General features: G+C 46.2%; 1 protein-coding gene across 4 annotated transcripts in view; it reads left to right on the top strand.

The window, feature by feature from the left end:
- LOC142472303 (macrophage mannose receptor 1-like) overlaps positions 1-25,378 on the top strand; it is a 244,922-nt gene that overhangs the window by 168,980 nt on the left and 50,564 nt on the right. For all 4 annotated transcript variants that reach the window (XM_075579316.1, XM_075579315.1, XM_075579317.1 and 1 more), the window contains 2 exons: positions 11,475-11,539; positions 14,017-14,132. In XM_075579316.1, coding sequence (XP_075435431.1) covers positions 11,475-11,539; positions 14,017-14,132 — 181 coding nt within the window. The remainder of the gene's footprint in view (positions 1-11,474; positions 11,540-14,016; positions 14,133-25,378) is intronic.

Here is a 25,378-nt window from a genome sequence, read left to right as displayed (position 1 = left end):
TCGAGCTGGCTCGAAAAGTCGAGCGAGCGGGAAACATGAACTGACCAATGGGAACAGTGCCTAGGAGCAGCAGCTTCCCCAGACAGCCTATTGGCCTCCCGCTGGGCAGGTTCCACTAGGTCCGGCAGACCAAGTGTCTTCCCCTCGGGGAGCCCTTGTTCTCCGGACCTGGTACTCCACCCTTACACGCTCACCAAACTGTTTCAACCCCTCTCGACTTCCCTTCTCCTCTTTGATCCCCGATCTCTACGCAGACATCCCGGTTCCTATTTAGATTGCCAGTACTGAATGTATAGACAACAATACACACTTTATACATCTAATACATTTATGGGAACATAATACATGTGGGGAAAATGGGACAGGGATACTTGAGCTGAAAACCAGGGGTTTGGGAGAAACTTTGTAGCCCCGGTGTAATTCACTTCGCGGAGCCGAAGAGCCTGCCTGCTCGTCGTGTAGAATTACGGGACTTCCGGTAACTTATCCCCCCGAACTCCTACACAGGTTCTCAATATTTTTTACCCAAATATCCCCCTTGAAACTCGCACTCCCGAAATCCCATATTTATTACATAACAGGAAACATTTTATCTCACATATACAGTGTCCCAGGCTTGTGGTGCTTTTAAGCTACCAGGGACCCACGGTTTTCAGGGGTAACCAGTTGGTCTTCACTTTTATTATGAAGACTGGTGTGTCGATCAGGGGTAACCTGGCCTGTAATAAAGGGGTTATACATGAGTAGTTACCCTTAGTTTGTGTGGGGAGAGAAAGGGTTAATGTGTAATGTACTATGTATGTGTATTCCAAAGCACTTTTATTCCCTGTGAATTCAATTCCCAAGTCTAGTTAAGCAGGCAAATGAGGTAAAGTGTTTTGTGATCTATGGGTAAGCACTGTGATGTAATTTGGGAGTCAGCCCTGTAAAGTGTTCATGGGATTATGTGACTGTATGTACTAATTTCTCAGACAGCAGACTGGTAATGGAATTTGCATGTGAGCTACATTTGTATGAAGGGGCCTCTGATTTAATCAGGTGAGGTTCCTGCATATAAATGGGCATTGAGGATGAGCTGCAGAGCCATAAGGAGTGGGGCTGGGCCAGATAACATTAAGTATCTGCATCAACCCCTCCTATGGGTTAGACAATGGGTTAGACAATGCCCAGTCATTCAGCCCTAGACTTGGTGTTGCCAGGGGGGAGGGGGGAGGGCACTCCTGCTTCCTCCCAGAGTTCCTTGTCTGTTTGTGATAGGACTTCAAACCCTATGAAGAGGCAGGGTGCCCCAACCCCAGTAGTGAGAGTTATAGAGTGTTCGCTGTTCGTAGTTGGTGGTTCGTGACTCTAATCCAGCAAGGGAGAATTGCTAGCCAGTGTTATTCTTGGATACTTCACCCTGTAATTGTGCCGTAAGTATTATTTTTTAAGTTTCATTTGTGTTACAGTGTTATGTTTGCCCGAAAGGGAATACATCTTCAGTTAATTGTATCATTTTGTCCTGTTCAATCAGTGCCCAGTATATTCGGCGTGAATTAGGTCTGCTCTACCGTGACAACTGGCTACCCCTACGTCACAAAAACCTATTATAAGGGATGATGTCTATGAAGGGAATGATGAAAATGTAGAGACTTTGTGGATATAAATTATCAGTGGAGGTAAAAGTACAAAGAAAATGTTTGTAGGGATATGCTATAAACCACCAAATATCTGATTTGGAGAAAGCCAAAATACTTTTGCAAATGGAGAAGGCATCAAAACTGGGTCATGATTGCATAATAGGTGATTGTAATTATTCAGCTAGGGGCCTATTCTAGTAGCCTTCATAACCCACTTATCAAGGTTTTTTTATCAGTTATCGGCTAAAAAACAGCTACAGCTATTCAGAAAGCCTCGATAAGTGGGCAGTGAAAGCATTTTATTGCCATTTTTGGCTCTCGCTCAAACACGCCGCCAGGAGTGCAGCGATAAACCCCTTATCAGCAGTTTTTTTTTCAATTATGCAATTCTAGTAGCCTCAGTTTAGTTTATCGAGGCTTTAGAATGGCGATTTTATACCAAATTCGTCTCGCTATAAAAAGTTGGCGTGAAGCTGGTGAGAAGGGCTCGAGAAAGGGACTTAGGAAAAAAAATGCATTTTTCCTGCATCGGGTTGATGCCGGGGTCTCTGGAGCTGATACACATGAATACAACCACCGGAGATCCCTGGCATCAATCCGATTCAACAAAAATCCCTTTACAGGCAACTAGTGAACCCCTTAATGGCCTTAGCGGTTAGCCGCTAAGGTATTGACCTTAGAGGCTAACCGCTAAGGCCATTAAGGGGTGAGGGTGGCATTTTGACATGGTGTGTGTTTAGGGCTTGCGGGGGGGGGTGGTTGCAGGTGGAGTTAACTCCTTCATTTCCTTAGCGGTTAATACCGTTATGGTAATGAAGGGGTTAACCCCTCCCGCTACACACCCAGTAGGTATAAACACCCACCAAGGGCCAAATACCACCTTCACCCAACACCGCTACCCACAATAAACACTAGAAAAACACCAATCCTACAACCCACCTCCTCTACCCACACCCCCCCCTCACATACAGTACATTAATGGGCAAAATTACTAATATCCAGATATGTATAATAGTTAATTTGTCCATTCTAAATAAAACATTAGCTAGTCAGCATAAATAAAGGAAATACAACTAAACCAATGTGGCTAAATAAACAGGAAATGGAAAAGAAGAGGCAGCCATTTAAAGTAGATACTTTAAGTCAGGAGGGACGGAGGCATCATATCAGAATTATAAGGAATGTAACTAAAGTTAGAAAAGGGCAATCAAATTAGCAAAAATGGATAATGAAAAAGGAATGTAATAGAAAGTAAATTTAAGTACCTTAATAACAAAAAAATTAGAGATTTTTTTTTAGAACTCTTTCAGTGTGAGATGGGCAAGCAAATTATTGGAGATAAGGAAAATGCAGAGGTATTAAACAAATTCTTTGCCTCTGTATGGGAAATAATCAATTGCTATAGTAGTGCCGCAGAAGAAGCCACCACCTCTATATTAACGAAGAAGTTCATAGGCGGCTTCATAAAATGAAAGTAAATAAGTAACCTGGCCCTAATGACATATAGCCAATAGTTTTTAAGGAGTTCAGTTCAGTAATAGCCAAACCGTTACATTAAATATTGAAGGACTCAATTTCCACAGGCTCAGTACCACAAGATTGGTGTAAAGTAGATGTGGTGCCTGTATTTGAAAATGGAGCTAGATCACAACCGATGAATTACAGACCCGTAAGCCTGACTTCAATAGTGGTGAATCTACTGTACAGTACTTGAAGGTTTAGTGTGGGATAATATTCAGGAATACCTAATGGAAAACACAATTATTACTAATAGTCAGCATTGATTTATGAAGGATAGATCATGCCAAACTAACCTTATTAGTTTATTTGAGGAAGTAAGTAGGAATTTAGACCAGGGTAATGCAGTTGATGTGGTCTATGTCATGGTAGACCAGGTCTTTTATTCACATTTATATTTTTGGGATCCTTCAATAGGCAAAACAAGGCAGTGAAATAAAATAGGGTTTATTTGGATAAAGCTTATTAACAAGGTGGGTCCCAAGAGAACCCGAAAAAGTTCCTATATCTAGCACTCGCTCTGGCAAAATAGTAGGTGAGTGATTACTCCATGAGATATAAATATCCCCAACAATATGGTGAGGCTAACCATCAGCTGACATTTATAATACATATATGTCCACATAGGACTAAAAGTGAAAAAACAATAAAGTTTTAATAAACATATGAAAAATAACTCATGAACATATAATGTGTGGTGTAATAAAAATCCTCATAGGAAATAGGCGCTGTGGTGAGGATGGAGGTGATCAGGCATGAATAAAGGTGTTACACCCGGCTGGTCATCCTCCCCTCGCATTGGGAATGAAGGGGTTAAATTTATTTGCCATGCATTGCTGTGTTTGCCCTGTCCCAGCCGTTTTTACCTCCCATTTGCAGGCCATTCCCTGCCTGATGTAGTAAAAGAAAATGTATTGCCTGCTATATTCTGTGGAGACACACAATGGGAGTAATGAGCACCACAGTAAGCACTGATTGAATACGCGTGGCTGCGGTTAAGCCGTCTATGTAAAGCATGGGTATCGATTTACTATTGGTTTGACCTGTAACCACAAGTCAATTGGATAAGTGGTTTGCGGTTAGCTGTACCGATTAGAATGTATCCGTTCCTCGGTTAACTTTCTAACTTGAAAGGCGGCCAGTCAATTGACGTGAGAATTCGGTGAACTTGGATTCCCGAAGCCGGCATTTCAAATAGGAAGGCTAACTCGAGAACGGAGGAACCCAGTATCCTGGTTTTTGGGGTGCATATGTAATAAAACACAACATGACTTTACATGAAAGAATTACAGTGAAAATACACCCAGAACATAATGTTTAATAAAGTGTGTAAATTGTGTGTTTAAACTGTATGAGCAGGACTTGTTCCTATAAGCCCGGGAAGAATTCCTCTGACCTGAAGATAAGATGGGGGGGGGGGGGAGAGGAGGATGAGCTGCGGGTATTTTATTCCTGACACTTCAAAGGGATTCCGCTGACCGGTGCCCCTCAGTCTAAAGAAGTGACAGGGATGAAAGACCCCAGAACACCCTAATGTATACATGGCCGGATTCCTGAGACGTAATAGATCCTGGACCATTGACACCTTCGTGCCAAACCTCGGACTAAGAGGCGCCAGAAAGAGGGTGTACACCAGGTATGCTAAGTTGCCCAGGTGTCAAGCTGACATGCGCTTTGCAAACCGGGAAGCCTTTTTGCCCAGTTTTGCAAACTGCGGGCAACGCGGCTATTGGTGGGTTAAATATTCTCACAACGGGGATTGGGTGCTCATGTTAAAGGTAGGCAGGAATTGTCTATAACTGTGCCTACCGAGCTGTGTGATGGATCGGGGGACTCGCGCTTCCCAGCGTGTCCCCGTCACTTCTGTTTCCACTGCCTCTAGCCCTCACTCTTCCCTGCGTCCTCACTCTCTCCCTTCCTTTCCTCACGGCCATTCTTCTGCGGCGCGGTTGGCATACCCTGACGCGCGTTCAGGTCACGTGCGCGTCCTCCGCAGTGTGCGCGCGCATTCACGATCACTTGCTCCCCTCCACGGCACCCGCAGGACCCGGCGTGTCTCTATTCCCCCAGCCTCCACAGTACTTGCTCCTCCGCCTCTCTGTCCTTCTCGCCCCCCTTTGCCGAGCGCCCCCGTGGCGCTGCGTCCCTCACGCTCCAGTTATCTCCTCCCCTGCTCTCTCAGACCTATCCCTGCAAACTCTCACTCAACCCTCTGCTCCTCCTCTCTCCCCTATTGGTTCTCCTTCCTTTATAACCCCACTCTGTCCTCTTACTCATTGCTCTGCATAGCTTTCCTGTTACTCCTGTGTGTGCAGTCTCTATGCCTAGCTCCCTTGTTTGTTTCAGCGCTGGTTCCTGTCCCTGCCCCTGTTTGGATTCCCCTGGCTTGAACTCGTGTACTGCTTTGGATTTGACTACTCTGCTTTCTCCTGCCCTTGAACCTTGGCTTACGGACATCACTACGCTGCTTTCTCCAGTCCTTGACCTCTGGCACACGGACATTACTATCCGATCTCTGGCACCCCGGACTCTGCAAGTATAGAGTGTCAGGCAGAGAGCAGAAGCTAGGGCTATGCTAGAGAAGTATAGGGCTCTGTTTTCGAACAAGCCGGGGAAGACACACATTGCAGATCACCCAGTGCTGACCGAAGATCTGAGATCTCTACAGAGTGTCAGCAGAGGTTAAGGGCAGCAGAGAGGGAGGTAGAAGAGATGCTGGCCCTAGGGGTAATTGTACCGTCCCAGAGCCCTTGGGCTTGTCCTGTAGTCCTGGTACCTAAGAAGGACGGAACCACCCGGCATGGTGTGTCTTGCTACAGTGTAGCTTGCAGTCTGATGGGTGTTATATCTGGTATACTGCTAGTTTTCCCTTACTATTATATTGAAAGTAGGTCTTTATGTACTAAGCTGCGCCAGGTTACATGTGTGGCCATACTAAGGAGGGTCTTTTTCTGCTGAGCTGCACTATTATTTTGGCAACATCAGCTAATTCATAACTATGCTATCTAATTAGTAGCAAGTGTCTGATAGGGTTGTACATTTGCAGATTACCGTACACTATTGAAGCTCCTAATTTGCTGTTAGACCTTGGTAACACTGCTCAATATATGCATAGTCAGCATTCCACGGGTCAATTACCCAGTATGGTTACACCCTAATCTACCGCCTACCCGGGGATTTTAATCAACCTTATGTATATACTTTTTAACGTTATTGTTGTGTATTATAGAAATAAAATGTTGTTATTTTAGTTTAACTGTGAGAACAATGCTCACCTTGATGTGTCGATTCTAGGAGGAATACACCACTCCTCCAGTGGGTTATAGTATACCCCTATCATTACGGTATTTATACTACACTTTGAGTGCAGCAATTGGGGTTCTTGTGTTAACCTTTGGTTAACTGCTGTCTCTACGAGAAAGAAAGGCCCTAAGTTGGACGAGGCAGCAGCTGAGGAGTGCTAGTGGTGGTGGCAACCAGAAGCCATGCCCAGCTGCCAGGCCACTGGTTGCCGCTATCGGCTCTCGGTTCTCCTCAGCTGCCTCCTCTTCCCATGCCGGGTGTCTGTCTTCACCCTGGGTGCACCTGGACGTCAGGGGGGGGGGGACATGTGGTAGAGAGAGGCCCAGCATGGGATGAGGAAGCAACAGCTGGGGAGAGCCGGGGCTCGGCGGTGGAAGCCAGAGGTAAGTGGTAAGTGTATTTTTTGGGGGGGGTGGGATTGGTAAGTGTATTTGGGAGGTTGGGAGGTTGTAAGAATATTTGTGCCTGGGGGGTTGAAAATGAATTTGTGGGGTGGTGGTAAGTGTATTTGGTGGGGATAGTGGCATGTGTACTTTTGGGGGGGAGTGGTGTTAACTCTATTTGTATGGGGGTGTGTTCAGTGGTGGTGGTAAGTGTATGTGTGTGGAGGTGGTGATGGTAAATTTATTTTTTATTTGGGTGGTAATTGTATTTGTGGGAGGGTGCCAAGTTTTTTTTTGGGGGGGGGGGTAAGTGTACTTGAGGGGGTGGTAAGTGTATCTGTGGAGGTGAGGAATTATATTTGTGGAGGAGGGAATTGTATTGGCACGGGTACTGGTGTTTATATCTGGGGGGTCTGTATTTGGGGGGTAGTTTTGTATTGAGAAGGGGAATTGTGTGTCTACTGAGGGGGGATTTGTATAAGTATTGGGGGAAATTGTGTGTGTGGAAAGAGGGGATTGGGTGAGAGGGGTGTGGCAGTACGGCTTCGTGGTAGGGTCTGTAAGAATCCCAAACACAGTGTTAGGCTTTAATCTTCAGTGGTTTATTCTCCGCATTACAACAAATAATAGGCACACCAAATCATAAAACAATAACTACTCCCCTTTGGGAGACCAACTATAGAACATGTTCTAGCTATCCACCTGGGTATCTATGCTACTTCCAGTTTAAACAAGCACACAATGTCTGGAATGACATATAAAATCCTTCTCTGTGGTTGGGGAACTCTGTCCAAAGAGCATCCAGGAAATCACTTCTGTAACCTGCAAGCCTGGGAAACCATTGTCCTCCCTGGTTGGGGAAAGTCTCTCTCAGCTGGCAGCAAACTGACTGCCTTTTAAACCCCCTTTTAGCCAGGAGTTCAGTCTGCTTTATTAGCTACTAGCTGAGAGCCCCGGCGTTGCCCGGGATGTTTGTGGTGTGGGTGTGGCATTTGGGTGGGGAGTGGTCCACGCGGCCCATGTGCGGTGGTAGTGCTGCTGTGGCTGTACTGATGGTGATTGTATCGGTGTGCTGATTTGGGAGGGTTTGGTGCTGATGTGGGGGTGCGGATGTGGGTGTGCCGATGGGGGAGGTGCAAAGGTGGCGATGTGTGGGTGCTGATGGTGTTGATGGGGGCTGGGAATGTTGGGGAGGCGAGAATGCCAGTGTGCTGGGGGGGCATACCGGTGTGCTGATGTGGTGGTGGTGGTGCTGGGGTGTGTGTGTGTATACATGTTTGTGTGTATACATTGTATGTGTGTGTGTGTATACATGTGTGTATGTGTACGTGTGTGTATACACGTGTGTGTGTATACACGTATGTGTGTGTATACACATGTGTGTGTGTATACACGTGTGTGTGTGTGTGTATACACGTGTGTGTGTGTATACACGTGTGTGTGTGTATACACGTGTGTGTATACACGTGTGTGTGTGTATACACGTGTGTGTATACACATGTGTGTGTGTGTGTATACACATGTGTGTGTATACATTGTGTGTATGTATATATTGTGTGTGTGTATACACATGTGTGTGTATACACGTGTATACATGTTTGTGTGTGTGTATACATGTTTGTGTGTATACATTGTATGTGTGTGTGTGTATAAGTGTGTGTGTGTGTGTATACATGTGTGTGTGTGTGTATACATGTGTGTGTGTGTATACATGTGTATGTGTGTATACATGTGTGTGTGTGTATACATGTGTGTGTATATACATGTGTGTGTATACACATGTGTGTATACACATGTGTGTGTGTACACGTGTGTGTGTGTGTACACATGTGTGTGTACACATGTGTGTGTGTATACACATGTGTGTGTGTATACACGTGTGTGTGTGTGTATACACGTGTGTGTGTGTATACACGTGTGTGTGTGTGTGTGTGTGTGTATACACGTGTGTGTGTGTGTGTGTGTATACATGTGTGTGTGTATACATGTGTGTGTGTGTGTGTATACATGTGTGTGTGTGTATACATGTGTGTGTATACATGTGTGTGTATGTATACATTATGTGTATGTATACCTGTGTGTATACGTGTGTGAGTGTATACGTGTGTGTGTATGTGTACATGTGTGTGTGTGTATGTCTCCATGTGTGTGTGTGTATGTCTCCATGTGTGTGTGTGTATGTCTCCATGTGTGTGTGTACGTGTACATGTGTGTGAGTATACGTGTACGTGTACATGTGTGTGTGTGTGTACGTGTACATGTGTGTGTGTGTGTGTGTACGTGTCTACGTGTACATGTGTGTGTGTGTCTACGTGTACATGTGTGTGTGTCTACGTGTACGTGTGTGTGTGTCTACGTGCGTGTGTGTACGTGTGTGTGTACGTGTGTGTGTGTGTGTGTGTGTGTACGTGTGTGTCTACGTGTGTGTCTATGTGTGTGTGTGTCTACGTGTGTGTGTTTGTGTCTACGTGTGTGTGTTTGTGTATACGTGTGTGTGTATACGTGTGTGTGTGTGTGTATACGTGTGTGTGTGTCTACGTCTGTGTGTGTGTCTACGTGTGTGTGTGTGTGTCTACGTGTGTGTGTGTGTGTCTGTGTCCCTGTGTGTCCTTTGGCCCGTGACTCCGCCTCAGGGAAGGGGGGGGGGGGGTGGGGGGGAGGTGGTGGGAAGGGGGAGGTGGTGGGAAGGAGGGGGGTGGGGGGGAAGGGGAGGTGGGGGGGAGGTGGTGGGAAGGGGGGGGGTGGGGGGAAGGGGGGGGGAGGTGGTGGGGAGTTGGGAAGGGGGGTGGGGGAGGTGGGAAGGGGGGTGGAGGTGGTGAGGAGGTGGTGGGAGGTTGTAAGGGGGGAGTGAAGGGAAGGTGAAGGGGGGGTGAAGGTGGGGGTGGAGGGGAGGTGAAGGGTGGGGGTGGAGGGGAGGTGAAGGGGGGGGTGGAGGGGAGGTGAAGGGGGGGGTGGAGGGGAGGTGAAGGGGGGGGTGGAGGGGAGGTGAAGGGGGGGTGGAGGGGAGGTGAAGGGGGGGGGTGGAGGGGAGGTGAGGGGGGGGGAGTGGAGGGGAGGTGAAGGGGGGGGGTGGAGGGGAGGTGAAGGGGAGGTGAAGGGGGGGTGGAGGGGAGGTGAAGGGGGGGTGGAGGGGAGGTGAAGGGGGGGTGGGGGGGGTGAAGGGGAGGTGGGGGGTGAAGGGGAGGTGGGGGGTGAAGGGGAGGTGGGGGGGGTGAAGGGGGGTGGAGGTGAAGGGGGGGTGGAGGGGAGGTGAAGGGGGGGTGGAGGGAGGTGGAAGGGAAGGGAAGTGGAGTGAGGGGAGGTGAGGGGTGGGTGAGGGGAGGTGAGGTGAAGGGAGGTGAAGGGGGGTGAGGGGAGGTGAAGGCCGCTCCCTCACCCGTCCGGCCGCTCACTCACCCGTCCGGCCGCTCCCACGTGGATCTGAGGCGGGAGGCAGCTTGTTGTGGCCGCTCCCCCGCTGTGTCCCGGGCGCTCGCTCGCTCCGCTGACTGTAGCGGCGCCGGGGGGGGGGGGGGGGGTGGAGGGGAGGTGATTTGAAGGGGGGTGAGGGGTGGGTGAAGGCCGCTCACTCACCCGTCCGGCCGCTCCCACGTGGAACTGAGGCGGGAGGCAGCTTGTTGTTGCCGCTCCCCCGCTGTGTCCCGGGCACTCGCTCCTCCGCTCACTGTAGCGGCGCCGGGGGGGGGGGGGTTGTTTGAAAGCGCGGGAGACACGGGGAGAGGAGGACGTGCGCGCGGGTGTGGAGGCTGATTTCGGGGAGGAAGAGGCGGAGGCGGGTATGTGAGCCCCCCCCCCCCCCCCGGGTTATACAATGCTGCTAATGTACACCCCCCCCCCTACTGTGTGTGTGTGTGTGTGTCCCTGTGTGTGTGTGTGTGTGTGTGTGTGTGTGTGTGTCTGTGTGTGTCCCTGTGTGTGTCCCTGTGTGTGTGTTTGTGTCCCTGTGTGTGTGTTTGTGTCCCTGTGTGTCCTTTGGGCCGTCACTCCGCCTCAGGCCAATGAGAGGTGTGCGGGGGCGGCCCAAGGGACCAATGAGATTTCCCCTAGGGACACCGGACATCCAGCAGGCAGGCAGGCTGGCATGCATGCATGCAGGCAGGCATACAGTGCTTTCACTAATATAGTATAAGATCTATATATACAATATAATGCAAAATCCTTCATACTGTAAATCTAATATTTTGACTGTGGAAAAGTTAAGGATGTTGTAACAATGATGTCCTTTGTTAGACAGGTAGTTAACTGTTCATGTTTCTTTCTTACACATTTAAAATGACCTAATTGCAGAGGCATATTTTGTGTCCTTCAGGATTTTTCAAGCAAAGTATTTATAGACTTCTCTGTTTTTATAACTTTTGTAATTGCATTGCATCAAAAAGTCAAAATGATTGCAGTTTTTCTTGGGATGTATAAGGAAGCTGACCACTAAAGGTCTAATAAATCCTGTAGAAGCACTGAGATGAGATGCATTTAGGCCACACAGGCCAAATAAGCCCACCCTGTGGAATTATGGTTCATTATAATGTTCCACTTCTGTTTTCTGCAAAGCTCCAATGGCTAATAAGTCAACGCTTATTCATACTGTATGCATTATGTTGCTAAATAATTGTAACGTATTAAAAAATGTACTACTTGGTCTTGTGCCTTTCAGAACTGGATACTACGTGCCATTGACCAAATTAATAAAGTTTCAGTGGATAACAACACTTCTTACTGGTAAGAATGGGTTCATAACTCCTATTTATAAAGATGGGCAAAACTGGGTATGTGAGATCAGAATCTACAGTACCAGAACCCTGCATTCCAAAAGCAAATACAAGACTAAAACCTTTATGTTTTTAGAACCAATGTTATTTAGAATAAGAACCAGAACACCAAACCAAATGCTCATCTTTAAAGTGAAATTGAAAACGGGGGTTATTTCGCACCATATCTGTTTTAATTATTTAATTATTTTGGTTTTCTAACTATTTTTTATTTCATACATATTGTAAACATTTCTTTATGCTCCAGTAGCCTAATATAGTGGGGTTTTTTCTTATTACATTTTTTTTCTTCAGAATTTGGTAAAACGTCAAAACCAAACAAATCGATATTTTGGTAAAACCAAAACACAAACATTTTTTGGAACCAAAAAGACAGTCAAAAGCAAAATAACAAAACCTTTTTTAGGACCACACACAAAACACTTTTGCATCCAAACCTTGAGCAAAAGTGTCCACTCATAACTATTAATACTACAGTCCATACAACAAGGCCTATAACAAAGTTCATGTATGTGGTTACCTAAAACAAAATGGTCGTTATGTTCCCTGAGTTAACATGGTATCCTCAAAGCTAATTATATGCAAAAACAACACTGCTATATAATGCTACGTTATCTTACAATAACCTTAAGCACATCTTGGTACTACTCTGATCCAGGCGCCAAAATAAGTATTTTGCTGGAGTGGAGAGGGTGGGTACATGGATATGACACCAATGAATACTGCTGTTATTTTCAGTAAATGATGCCTAACTGTAAAAGGGAAAATGTGAAAGAATGGGGCGCACTAAGTGAAATAAACAAATTATGAACTATTGTACAGATAGTGTAATTAAGGAAATACGTGTTTTAAACCATAAAATGGTGTGGTGTTCTCTTTAAAGTAATTTCTTCATGATCATCAAGCAGGATTCGTCCTCCAGGAATTTCATGGAAAAAGAGAGCATCAAATAGTATAGATTGTATAGGTATATTTATATGACGTGTAGATCTTCAATGGTCACGATCACATTTTCAGAAAATTCAAAGGACAATGTACAGGGGTCTTTGGGGTTGATCCTCGGCAGGTATTTGTGCAGTCCCCGGCACTGCGTGTCTCTCTCCCTCTCCTCGTGGCTAAGGAAATGCGCATCAACTGCTGCAAGTATCTTCCCAGCGCAATAACCTAGTGTTAAGTGCTGTTTTCAGCCGTTATGGCCCTTGTGTTAACTGTATCAGATGTTAGTGCTAATCATATGCAAAGGAGATGATCCCAACAACAACACATATTCACACAGATCCGTTAAGGTTAACACAGTGATTTAATGTTAACACACAAATGGGGCGCAAAAAAGAAAAAAAAACAAAGATTAATAGATTCAATAATTTTTTTTATAAATGACTCATAAAAACATATAACTCAAAATAAAAGACATGATCCGATAAGATCACAAAAGATCAAAAAACAAAAACCACAAGTCTCGTGGTGTAAAAACCACAAGTCTCGTGGTGTAAAAACCACCACTCCAGACACAACAAACAATTGCCTTTAGATGTGAAAAGGAGAAAAAAGAAAGTCCAGCTGCCATAAAATATATGGCTCAGCACCCCAAACCCACCTTGGCAAACTTGACACCCTCTACAATTCAATTTGTCGTTTCGTTCTCCAATGCAACTACAGTACAACACACATCACTGCGAAATGCTCAAAGAACTAGATTGGTCATCACTAGAGTCTAGGCGCAAAGTTCACCTGTCCTGTCTTGCCTTCAAATATTTTCTTGGCAAGCTACCCGCCTATCTGAACAAGCTCATCATCCCTACCACATCCAGCACTTATCATCTGAGATCTGACTCCAAAAAACTGTTCATGGTCCCAAGGCTCAACAAAGTATCCAGCCGCTCCTCCTTCTCTTACCGTGCACCCCAAAACTGGAACAACCTACCGGAGACTCTCACATCCACCACCAGTTTAAGTTCTTTCAAAACTAAGGCTGTCTCACATTTTAATCTGGTCTGTAACTGTTACATAAGCCTATAATATACATCTTCTCTAACTGTGCATGCAATGTCTTGTATATAATGTATACCCTGTTCATTTATGTAACTGTATTTGTAACCATGTATTATTTGTCATATTAACTGTGCTCAGGACATACTTGAAAACGAGAGGTAACTCTCACTGTATTACTTCCTGGTAAAACATTTTATAAATAAATAAATAAATATAATTAGCTTTTTGGATTCACGTTTCCCCCAGGGAACATAACATCTGGTATGGATTTTGGTAACAGTACAACTTAAGTTAACAGAGATCTGTGAATCTAGGCCTAAGAGCACTGGCCATTTTTTTTACAATGCACTCCACACTAATATGAGATAAAGTACTTGATAGAAATGACCTGATTAAATTAAAACTGAAATATGTACTGTGACTGTTATGTTCTAGGTTGCAGGGGAGTGGAACACCTGGTGCTTCCATCTGTACTGTCTTCACTGCTGGCGGGCAGCAGCTTTCCAGAGCATGTAATTCCACTTCTTTCTTCATTTGTGAGGGAACAGAAGGTAAGTTTGAGGATATTCAATGTGATACTGTAAGTCAGAAAATCTTGGATAGTATCAAATAACATACAGTAATAGTAACAGCTCTATAGTTAAGTTGGACACACTTCTAGCCATGAAACAATAAATAATTATATAAATAAATAATCAAAAATATAACAATTCTAACCATGTCTATTCTTTTTTTTTTTTTTAGTTGCGTTACTCTATAAGTATTATAGGTAACTATTAAATATAATATTGTCTAAACTGCTTTAAAATACTCTCAGGACAGTAAGGTATTGTATTACAGGTGACGCTGAAGCTGAATGTTGTTGCTCTATAGAAGTATATGACCATATTTACTAAGTGCGGCTATCCAATAAGACACGCTCAAGCTCCGAAAGACATTGGAGCCCATTCATTTGTAAAGGAGACGTTTTTAAGAGAAAAATAAATAGGCTTTTATTTGTCGCAACTTTCATAACATAAAAAGCATTTGGTCAGCAAACATAGGGTTAAAGAAAAACAAAACTGATCTAGCTCCTATAGAGAGCACTGACTAAACTACAGCTTATACCCAGTCTATGGGTTGGGGAACTGTAACGCGTAGTTCACCACAAAAGAAGAGCGACCGCGGTGCTGAGGTAGGGGATTACGCCGACCAACAGACACGCGGGCGCGCCTAGGATGTAGAGTAGTCGTTCAAGCCAGGTCAATTGGAGGTCCTCATTGATTTGGCTGTCCGAGTGGATCAACGTATCCAGGTACGCCGCTCAGAGCGTCAGCACACTCGCGTCCATAACTTTCAAGTTCCATTCTCCAGTACTCCCAGCAACACTCCTGCTCCCCCAAGTGCTACCATACCTCTTCGTCCTGCACTGGAGTTGCCAGAGCCAATGCCATTGGGGGTACAACGCATCCGCACACCGATACGGCAGTTCCGCCACGCCGGGGGATTGTGTTTCTACTGCGGATCCATGGAACATCTGGTTCAGGAGTGTCCACTGCGTTCGGGAAACGGGAACACCCACTGAGTACACAGGGGCTCTCTCTGGGTGTAATGTCTCCACGTCCCCTTTTCTACTTACATTTCCAGTCTCCCTTTCAGGCGATAAGTTCAAGACTTCTACCGCCGCTTTCATTGACTCAGGAGCTGGAGGAAACTTCGTGGATCTTGAATTCGCCAGTTTAAACCGCATACCACTCGTGAGAAAGAAGGTTCCCATCGCACTCTTCTGTATCGATGGACGTCCTCTTACCCCGGCCCACATCTCCTTAGAGACGGCTCCCTTGCTTCTGTCCTCACATCTGCACAAGGAGATCTTAGTCCTCGATGCCATTCACGCTCCTGGGATACCCATCACCCTTGGTCTTCCTTGGCTACAGCTTAACAATCCTTTCATTGACTGGACTTCTGCTCCCATTTCCTGGAGGCCGAGGTCAGACGAGACTCATCAACTGCTGGCCAATACCTCAGTTCCCGAAGTTATTCTACCTTCTGTTTACCATCAATTCCGGCACGTTTTCAATAAGGTACAGTCAGACCTCTTGCCGCCACACAGGACTTACGATTGTCCGATCGATCTAGTTCCAGGTTACTCCCTACCCAAGTCCAAGACCTACCCCTTGTCGTTACCAGAATCTCACGCTATGGATGAATATATCCAGGAGAATCTCAAGAAAGGCTTTATTCGTCACTCCAATTCCCCAGCAGGGGCTGGGTTTTTCTTCGTCAAGAAAAAGGACGGGTCGTTGAGGCGTTGCATCGACTACAGGGGTTTAAACCACATCACTATTAAAAATCGTTACCCCCTTCCCCTTATTACCGAACTGTTCGATAAATTACAGGGGGCCAAGAGTTTTTCCAAGTTGGATCTACGTGGTGCCTATAACCTGGTGCGCATCAGGAAGGGGGATGAATGGAAGACGGCCTTCAACACGCGTAGTGGACACTACGAATATCTGGTAATGCCTTTCGGCTTATGTAATGCTCCCGCTGTCTTCCAGGATTTCATCAACGACGTCTTTCGTAAGGTACTCAATATTTTTGTTATTGTATACTTGGATGATATCCTGATTTTTTCCAAAGATCTCCAGGACCATATACGCCACACCTCCTACGTCGTTTCCCGTCTCCGTGAACACCATTTGTACGCCAAACTGGAGAAGTGCACCTTTCATCAGACCTCTACTCCGTTCCTGGGGTATATCATTTCCGATGAGGGGTTTATGATGGACTCCGGTAAACTTCAAGCAGTCACTGAATGGCCAAGACCCAACTCTCTCAAGGCCATACAACGTTTTTTAGGGTTCGCTAATTACTATCGTAAGTTTATACGGAGTTTTTCCACCATTGTGGCACCCCTCACTGCGCTCACCAAAAAAAGGAGCTGATCCTTCTGCTTGGTCATCCGAGGCCATCTCCGCCTTCGAGACACTCAAGGAAGCCTTTATATCCGCACCTATTCTCCGTCATCCCAACATCGAACTTCCCTTCGTCCTGGAGGTCGACACTTCTGATTGCGGCGCTGGTGCCGTTCTTTCCCAGAGACCCACGCCCCAAGATAAGTTACATCCTTGTGCATATTTTTCCAAGAAATTCTCGTCTGCCGAGAGGAACTATGAGTAACAGGGAACTTCTGGCCGTGAAGATGGCTCTTCAAGAGTGGAGACACCTGCTGGAGGGGTCGAAAGAGCCGTTTACTATTCTCACGGACCACAAGAACCTTCTTTACATAGAGAACGCTCGACGCCTTGGTCCACGACAGGCTCGTTGGGCTCTTTTTTTTTCTCGATTCGATTTTCACCTTTCCTATATCCCCGGGACCAAGAACGTAAAGGCAGACGCACTCTCCCGAATACATTCTTCTGAAGAGAAGCCAGAGGAATCTTTGGAGACTATCCTTCCACATGAGAGGATTCTCGCCACGTCTTCTTTCAAGAATCTTGACAAGATTTTGCAGTCCCAGAGACGCATTCCCAAGGACTTGGTTGTTCCCGACAACAAACTCTTTGTACCATCCAAATTTGTTCCAGAGGTCCTGTCTTGGGGTCACTCCTCTAAATCTGCAGGTCATCCAGGTTTTAAGAAGACTACTGATCTCATTTGTCGGAATTTCTGGTGGCCAAGGATGTCTGAAGATATTCTGGAGTTTACCCGCGCATGCCCCACGTGCGCTCAAAGCAAGACTCTCCGTCAAAAGCCTCAGGGTTTTCTGTTACCCCTTCCAGTTCCCGGCCGCCCCTGGTCCCACATTTCTATGGACTTCATCGTGGAGTTGCCCAGGTCCAGAGGAATGAACACTATCTTGGTGGTCGTGGACAGGTTCTCGAAGATGTCCCATTTCATTCCACTTAAAGGATTACCCACCTCCCCTGCCCTTGCTGATATCTTTACGGAGCAGATTTTCCGGATTCATGGGATCCCTTCGTCCATTGTTTCTGACAGAGGTTCTCAGTTCGTATCCAAATTTTGGAGAGCTTTCACGAAGAGATTGGGTATCTCTTCTTCTTTCTCTTCCGCCTATCATCCTCAGTCCAATAGACAAACGGGGAGAATCAATCAATCCCTGGAGAAGTACCTGAGATGTTTTATATCCGATTTCCAGGATGATTGGGCTCAACTCCTCTCTTGGGCAGAGTATGCCGTCAATTCTGCAAAAAACGAGTCCACCCGGGAGTCGCCCTTCTTTATAAATTATGGGTTCCACCCTCCTTGTCTTCCCATCCCCAACATTCCTTCTGGAGTACCAGCCGTAGATGAACGCATTTCTTCCCTCCAAACCACATGGTCCAGGATTCAGTCTACCCTTCTCAACTCCTCCCGCAGATCGAAACTACAGGCCGATCGTCGTCGTCGTTCGGCGCCCAGTTACAAACCAGGGGATTTGGTATAGCTATCCTCTAGGAATATCCACCTCAAGGTACCATCTCCTAAACTGGCACCTAAGTTCCTGGGTCCCTTCCCTATTTGTGAACAAATCAATCCCGTGGCATTCCGGCTCCAACTACCACCCAGTATGAAGATTCCCAATGTCTTTCATGTGTCCCTCTTAAAACCATTTATCTCCAGTCACTTCTTTCCGGATCAGACTCGTAAACCGGATCCCATTACTGTACAAAATAATGAGGAATACGAAGTTCACTCTCTTTTGGATTCTCGCCTATCCAGGGGTCAGCTCCAGTTCTTGGTGCAGTGGAAGGGCTTTGGCCCTGAAGAGAGATCCTGGGTACCTTCAAAGGACATTCATTCCCCGGACCTTCTTAAGTCCTTCAGGAAAACGTTTCCAGAGAAACCGTTCTTGGACTGTCCTGAGGCCGTTCCTGAAGAGGGGGGTACTGTCAGGAATCGGCGTTCTCCTCGCTCCCCACACAGAGCACTCCCTCCCCGCAGGGAGCCCCTGGACACACAAAACAATCCTGCCTTACCGGCCTCCACGGCTCCTTGCCCCTGCCGCCGTCGCGGGATCACTCCCCTCGGCGATTCCTCTGCTCAGCGCCGGGCGCGCCCACGCCCTCCTGCACGCACACCTGCACCATCCACTGGCTCGGTTCACACGCGTACACGGGTTACGGAGCACGCTCAGTCTGCACACTCTTATTCCCGTCCCCCGGACCTCAGGCTCCGCCCCCGCACACTGCACGGGCATACTCAGGTTACTAACAAGACTCACCTGGCCTGTTATGCCTGCACCAATCTGCAGTGTCTCCCTGTAGCTCTTCCTGTCCCGCCTCCGTTCCTAATTGGACCTTCCTGCTTTATCTAGCTCCTCTCTGCTCTCAGTCTTTGCTCGACATAGTCTCTGTATGGAAGTACTTCTGGATTCTCTCAGTGTTTTCACAGGTTCTGACGCAGCTCGTACGACTACCCCCTCTGGCTCTCGATCTCGGCACTCCTTGGACAATGCTCACTCTGGTAACCCCTTGAACATGGCTTAGACTACGACCTATCTCCACTCTCCACTCCCTGACTTCGGCAAGGCATCATTCACTCTATCTCTACAACCGGTACCGGCAAGTATTGTCTACCTTACTACACCTGGCCTGGCAAAGCTTCATACCACACTACGGACACGCTCCCTTTGCTGCGGGTGCGTGTATTACCACTTCCCCCTTCAGCTCAGGGGACGGGTCTGGTCTGCGTTCAGCACCGACGTAACACAAGGATGTGGCAAGGCACGGCGTCACAATGACTATCCTCAGCAAGGATAGAGAGCAGACTGAAGGTATATAAAGGCAGAGCCTCCAATAGCCAGCCAGGGCGGAACCAGGAAGAGAGTGCCAATAGGCTGCTGGTGCACACAGGCGTGCCCTATGATGCAGCCTAATCGGGGATGAGGGCAGAACTGCTCGCGCGCGTCACCGAGGCCAGGGGGAGGGGGTTGGAGCGCGCGTCACTCCCACGCTGATTCTTGGGGTAAGAGGGGGCAGGATCAATCGCACGGCAACCTGCGCGCGTCACGGAGGTTGAGTAGCGTAGCCGAGAACGCGCGTTATTCCCACGGTGATCCTGACACACATCAGAGTGGGGGCGGAGCTTGACTCGCACGTCGAGAGGGAGGCTGGCCGAACGCACCGGTCGTGTGTCAGAGATGGGGACGGGATCTGAATCCGCGGGCGGAGGATCATAACACGCAAGATCCGCGCGCGCGCGCGTACTGGGACCACGAAACCGCGCATCCTGGGTGTCCATCATGGAAGGCTTGTTGAGGTGAGGAGACGGTCTGCGACCGCCAGGATGGCGAATCCTCACAGGAATTAAGCCCCTTACCAACAACAAAAGGCTAAACAGAGGGCGGGGGGAATAGGTCAACACTGCAGGGTGATCTCTCCATTGCTGTCCACGTGCAGCAAGCCTCCTGAATCAAAGAGACTGTGGTAGCTTGTATAAGCTGGTCTCTCTTATGCGGTTCCTGGGTCAGAGAGACTAGTCCCTGCGTGATCTTTACAGTGGTCCAGGGTGTCTCCCTGGATCAGAGATCGGTCCTTGTAGTGTGTACTGAATGCTTTTTAAAGGACTAATGAGGCAGCAGTGGAGATTAATTAAGACAGCCTGCTTTAGAATTAACCTCAATGCTGTATCAGGCTATGTGAACAGGTTTTCCCTGTCTCACTATGCGACATGGGATCCACCTTATTATACTCCTCCCCTGTTTGTTGGCAGCAAGGATTAGCCACGGCAGAAGCCCGTCCCTCCGCTCTCTCTCAACATAACTGCGGCTCGAAAGAGAATGGCTGGTGGGAGAGATAACATCCAGTTAGGTTGGGATTGGAGCCTTTTCCCAGAAGACTTTACCTCCTACTGGTGATTTTGGTTTTCATCTGTGGGCAGTTATCTGGTACTCAGGAGATGGAGTACAAAAGCTTGCTATCTCTTTATCAGTTCATGATCATAATATGTTGTCGTGGTTGAGGAAGACGATGGTGACACAGTTCTTGTCACCTGTTCACATAACCAGTGTCTGTTAAAGTAGGCGCTTGAATTCAACACGCTCTAGTCGCTTCCAAAATAATGTTTCACAGCACAGCCTTTCCTTGATGTGCTTAGATTCCTCAACCCTGTGGAGGACATCTCGCTCAAGCTCATATCTCCATTTTACTCATTCTTCTTTTAGTCGATTGGCAATGAGTTTTTTCACCTGTCATGCGGTCTTCTCTTCCCTATCACTTGGGTAACCACCTGCATCTGTCACAGCATTCCTGACCTCGGGCAGCTCAACCTTGGCGATGTTCTCATCAACTTTGATTGTAGCCTACGGCATCTCTCTTTGGAAGTCGGCAGATTTATAGTCATGGGGCCTTCTTTTTCGATGTATTAATTTATCCAGCCTGTCCGCTTCTCCAATGTGTTGGAAAGTCCCAAGTGGTGTCTGGTGGCGTATCTCTACTATAGAAGCATCGGTCTGCAGCTCATTCAGTACTAGGGGACCCAAGCCTACAGTTTACTGGTCCATCACGGGCTAATCCGCAAAAAGCATGACACCATTATCAGTAGAGAGGTAATTTGCGTCTGTGTCAGGATCCTTAAATTCCAGTACATCAATCTTGCTGCAGTTCTCCTCACACCTAACTATTACATAGTTACATAGTACATAGTAGATGAGGTTGAAAAAAGACATACGTCCATCAAGTTCAACCTATGCTAAATTTAGACAACAGATACTTTATCCTACTTCCTTATTGATCCAGAGGAAGGCAAACAAAAAAACCCCAGTGTCATATCATCCAATGATATCTAATAAGGGAAAAATAAATTCCTTCCTGACTCCAAGAATTGGCAGTCGGATTATTCCCTGGATCAACATTCTTCCCATGTTTACTTATTTGGTATATCCCTGTATACCTTTCCAAAAAGATGTCTAAAAAACTGTTACCCGTTGTGACGTTGAAGGGGTTAATTATGCTTTATAATAAAGGTGAAGCCCACTTGGTTAACCCCGACCCGTGTGTTAGGGGCTGAGAGTGTCAGCTCTGGAACCCAGATGTCGAAAATGTATTACTGCAACTGTATACTAATTTTGCAACAATAAAGAATTATGTGATTTTTGCCTTTACTGGGATGCTGGGATCGGGAGATTTCTAGGCTGTAAGTTTCAGGGTGGGTTTGTCGGAGAAAGTCTTTACAGAATGTGTCTATGTAGCGGGGTTCCAGAGTTATGGGATACTCCAAAAGTTGTATCCAGAGATTGCGTGATATCTTTGGATACTGCTAAGCACATTACTCCGCCAAACTCGGACTCGGAAAACGTTCTTACGACTCACCGCCAGGATCGCTGCTGCAGCATCTTCCAGACAAGGTAAATGGGTATGAAGGGGTTAAAAGATATCTGCAGGTATACACGGAGTCGTTAGTATAGCAGGGGCTCCCCAGTATAGCAGAGGTAAAGACATACATGCCCAGGTATCCTGAACCTAGTTTAAGGGTTCAGGGGCTGCTCGAGCTAGGTTATAAAGCTGAGCAGGTTTTAAACTGTCTAAAAGTTTTTAAAGTATTTTTCTCATGTGTACCAGGAATGAGGCTAGTGAATGTAGGGAATATACACTCACTCCATCCCTGACATCAGGATAGGGACTCCTAACTTTTATCACACAGAAAACAGGACACAATATATTTTATTAAATGGGTATAGTTTAATGTGTATATATATATATTGATTGATAACCTGTATATGAACTGTGGGCTTTCTAAGTCATGGATTCCAGAAAACCCAGCTGGCAACCAAGCTTGGTACCTCTGTGTCTGTCCGGAGTCCTTAATTGAAAGGCTCAGGGATGCCATGGTGTTAGAACAGGAGGGGCACTGCAGTTATACTTGAGTACCCACGTCCTGGACTAACACAAGGCTGTCCGATGACCATTTGCCAAAATCCAAGCTCTGTGGAGCCTAAGCAGAAGGTGGGCTCAGTATGCAAAGAGGCAGAGGGGCCAGGTTAGCCCATGCCCCCTTGCTACCTGAGAAAAGGTGCCCGCCCTGCATTACAATACCGGCTATTACAATACATTGGCTGGCAGGAGAATTCCCACACTCTGATAGGCTGTTCAGGTTAGTGAAGGAAAGCCTGAAAGCTTAAGAGAGCCTGCAGCCAAAGGGGAGTGCAGATTCCAAGCGCCAAACCAACAGCGGCGAATTCAAAGATAATCAGAACTCAATAGACGTGAGCCAGCTTCAAGGATTTTAAAAGCAGAAAAGTTTCTAAGTCGAGCTTTTTACAACGTAACGGTCGCAGCAGGCATTACATGGTCTCCCGTCACACCCGTGGCCTCTCTTTTTTTTTTAAATGTCAAACCTGTAGCCTTGTGCCTTTTTCCCTTGCAAAGACGAGTGGACAACTAGTGTTGCATCTGCAGGGGCGTGATCACTGATGAAGGTGCTGTCTTATTCTGCCAAAAACTGAATCTTTATAGTGGCTATTTTCATGGTGGGTACGGTAACATGACTGGATTTGTATTATATTTCTCAGTCCTAATTCGGCTCTTCTTTTCTGGATTTTGAGGAAAGCCTATTATAGCACTGAGACAGTACTGCAGATGTGCTTATAGCAACGGGCAGCTTGCTTGGTTGTGATGAAGGATTTATGTCTGGACTGAATCAAACAAGCAGCTTCCTTCATTTTTCTATAACATCTTTGCTACAGATACTTCCTACATTTGACAGGACCACAATTTCACATTGTTTCCAATGTTCAAATGTCTTTCTTTGTCGTTGCATTCTCCATATTGACTGGATTTTTGAAGTATTGGAATGTTTCTCTTTTTTCTTTCAGAGTCTGCTCTGATCTGAGCAAGTTCTAATTAAAGATGTAGGGATTTGCTCATTTCCTGCTGAAACGTACCCTCTACTTATTTCAGTGCACACTGCACTTACAACTTTTCTTGTTGGATTTGATTCTTCACCTTCTTTACTCTGTGAAGCCTCTACATTCCTTCACTGTCTTGATCAGTCAGATTTGAAACCTCCTCTCTCAGGTTTTCATGTTCTCTTTTTACAGTCTCTAAAACACTCAAGACCCTCTTGTAGACATCCTTCCATTTTCACACTTCTTTGCTGAGACTTCAGATCTCCTGGCACAAAACATCTATCTCTGTGTTGAGAGTGTGAAGCTCTTTGTGAGAAACTTCTACATCAGTTCTGGGGCTGTGAACCTCTTTTTGAGAGACTTCCAGCTCTGCTCCAAGACTGTGAAACTCTTTCTAAGAGACTCCCAGGTCTGAGCTGAGACTGCAAAACTCCTTTTGAGAGATTCCCAATACTGTGCTGAGACTATGAGACTCCTTCTGAGAGAGTTCAAGGTCTATACTGAGACTGAGGAGGGTATGCACTAAACTCCGATAAGTGACTTTAGGTGCGCAAAGTGGCTTTAGAACGTGATATTGCACTCAGCGCGATTCACTGAGCAGTGATAAAAGGGAGTTTGCGTTCTTAAATGGGCTTTGATCAAGATATTTTTCTAAGTCCCAAAAGCTCGTCCGATCAGCTAAATGCGCCGATTTCTGCCAGTCTGCGCAATTCTCAAAGCTGTGATAAGTGATTGTGATTTAAAAACGTGCAAGAAAAAACACGCCAGCCAAAGGCAGGCGAAAAAGGAGCTGGACTTAGAAAAAAATATTTGTTTACCTTTTTGCAGGCACACCATCCATACAACAGGCCGGCGGGTGTCCCCGACTGAACCCGTGGGGGTCCCGGGTGATCCTCGCGGGAGTCCGGAGGTCCCCACGGATCTCTGTGGGAGTCCGGGGGTCCCCGCGGGCCTGCAGTACCAATGGTATTCCCCCCAAAAATAAACAATACTTGTAAAAAGTGTGGATTCTGTGGTCAGAAATAGCCAGGGTCAGGATTGGAGAAAGCAGCATACATACATGATTATACCTGTAGCACATGAGCACAGTTTGTCTGCTACACAACACTTTCTACACACTTCCACACTTTCACAAGCACAGAGCACTTTTATTCAAGAGTGCATTTTGTTTTTGCTTACTCACAACTATTTTTCTTTTGATTCACAATTCTATTTACAAATTAAAGGCACTGCTATGGGAACTCTTTTACTCCTTCTTTCGCCAATCTCTTTATGGGCCTTTGGGAATTAACTCACATCTATGGGAGCACTAATCTGTTTCGTCATCACATCATTATGTATAAACGCTATATAGATGATTTAATTTTTATTTGGGATGGTGACAGTTACACTTTAAACACCTTATTTGACACATTAAATATCAATGATGTTAATCTAAAATTTACAATAGACACTGATATACATCATAAAAACTTTCTTGATGTGGCGTTCCATGTGGACCTTGACAATAAAATAGAAACTAATGTTTTTAAGAAAGTACATTCTGGAAATTCATTTTTACATACCAGTAGTAGTCATCCTAGATCCTTTATCCACAGGATCCCCAATTGACAGTTTCTCCGCTACAAGAGACTCTGTTCTGTCACATGCTGGAGATCTCGGTGAGAGATTCGATAGAAGGGACTATCCAAACGTATTGTTGAGAATGCCTTTCAGGAGGCACAAAAGAGAGACAGAAAAGATTTGGTCTTTAACAATAAAAAAAGTAGATCCATTACAAGAGTTAAAGACCGAACTGAAATTGATCCGTTGTTCATTACTCAATATAATGGACAAGCTAACCAAATCCGTAGAATCATTCAGAAACACTGGAATACCTTACAGTTAGATCCAGAATTAAAATTGGTCCTGACTGACAGGCCTAGATTAGTTTTGAAGAAGGCCAGAACATTGGGCTCTCTAATTTCTCCA

Source organism: Ascaphus truei, chromosome 21 (assembly GCF_040206685.1).
Source record: "Ascaphus truei isolate aAscTru1 chromosome 21, aAscTru1.hap1, whole genome shotgun sequence".
Lineage (NCBI taxonomy): Eukaryota > Metazoa > Chordata > Amphibia > Anura > Ascaphidae > Ascaphus > Ascaphus truei.
Note: the sequence above shows the minus strand (reverse complement) of the source record. Positions and strands in the feature narration are given on the sequence as shown.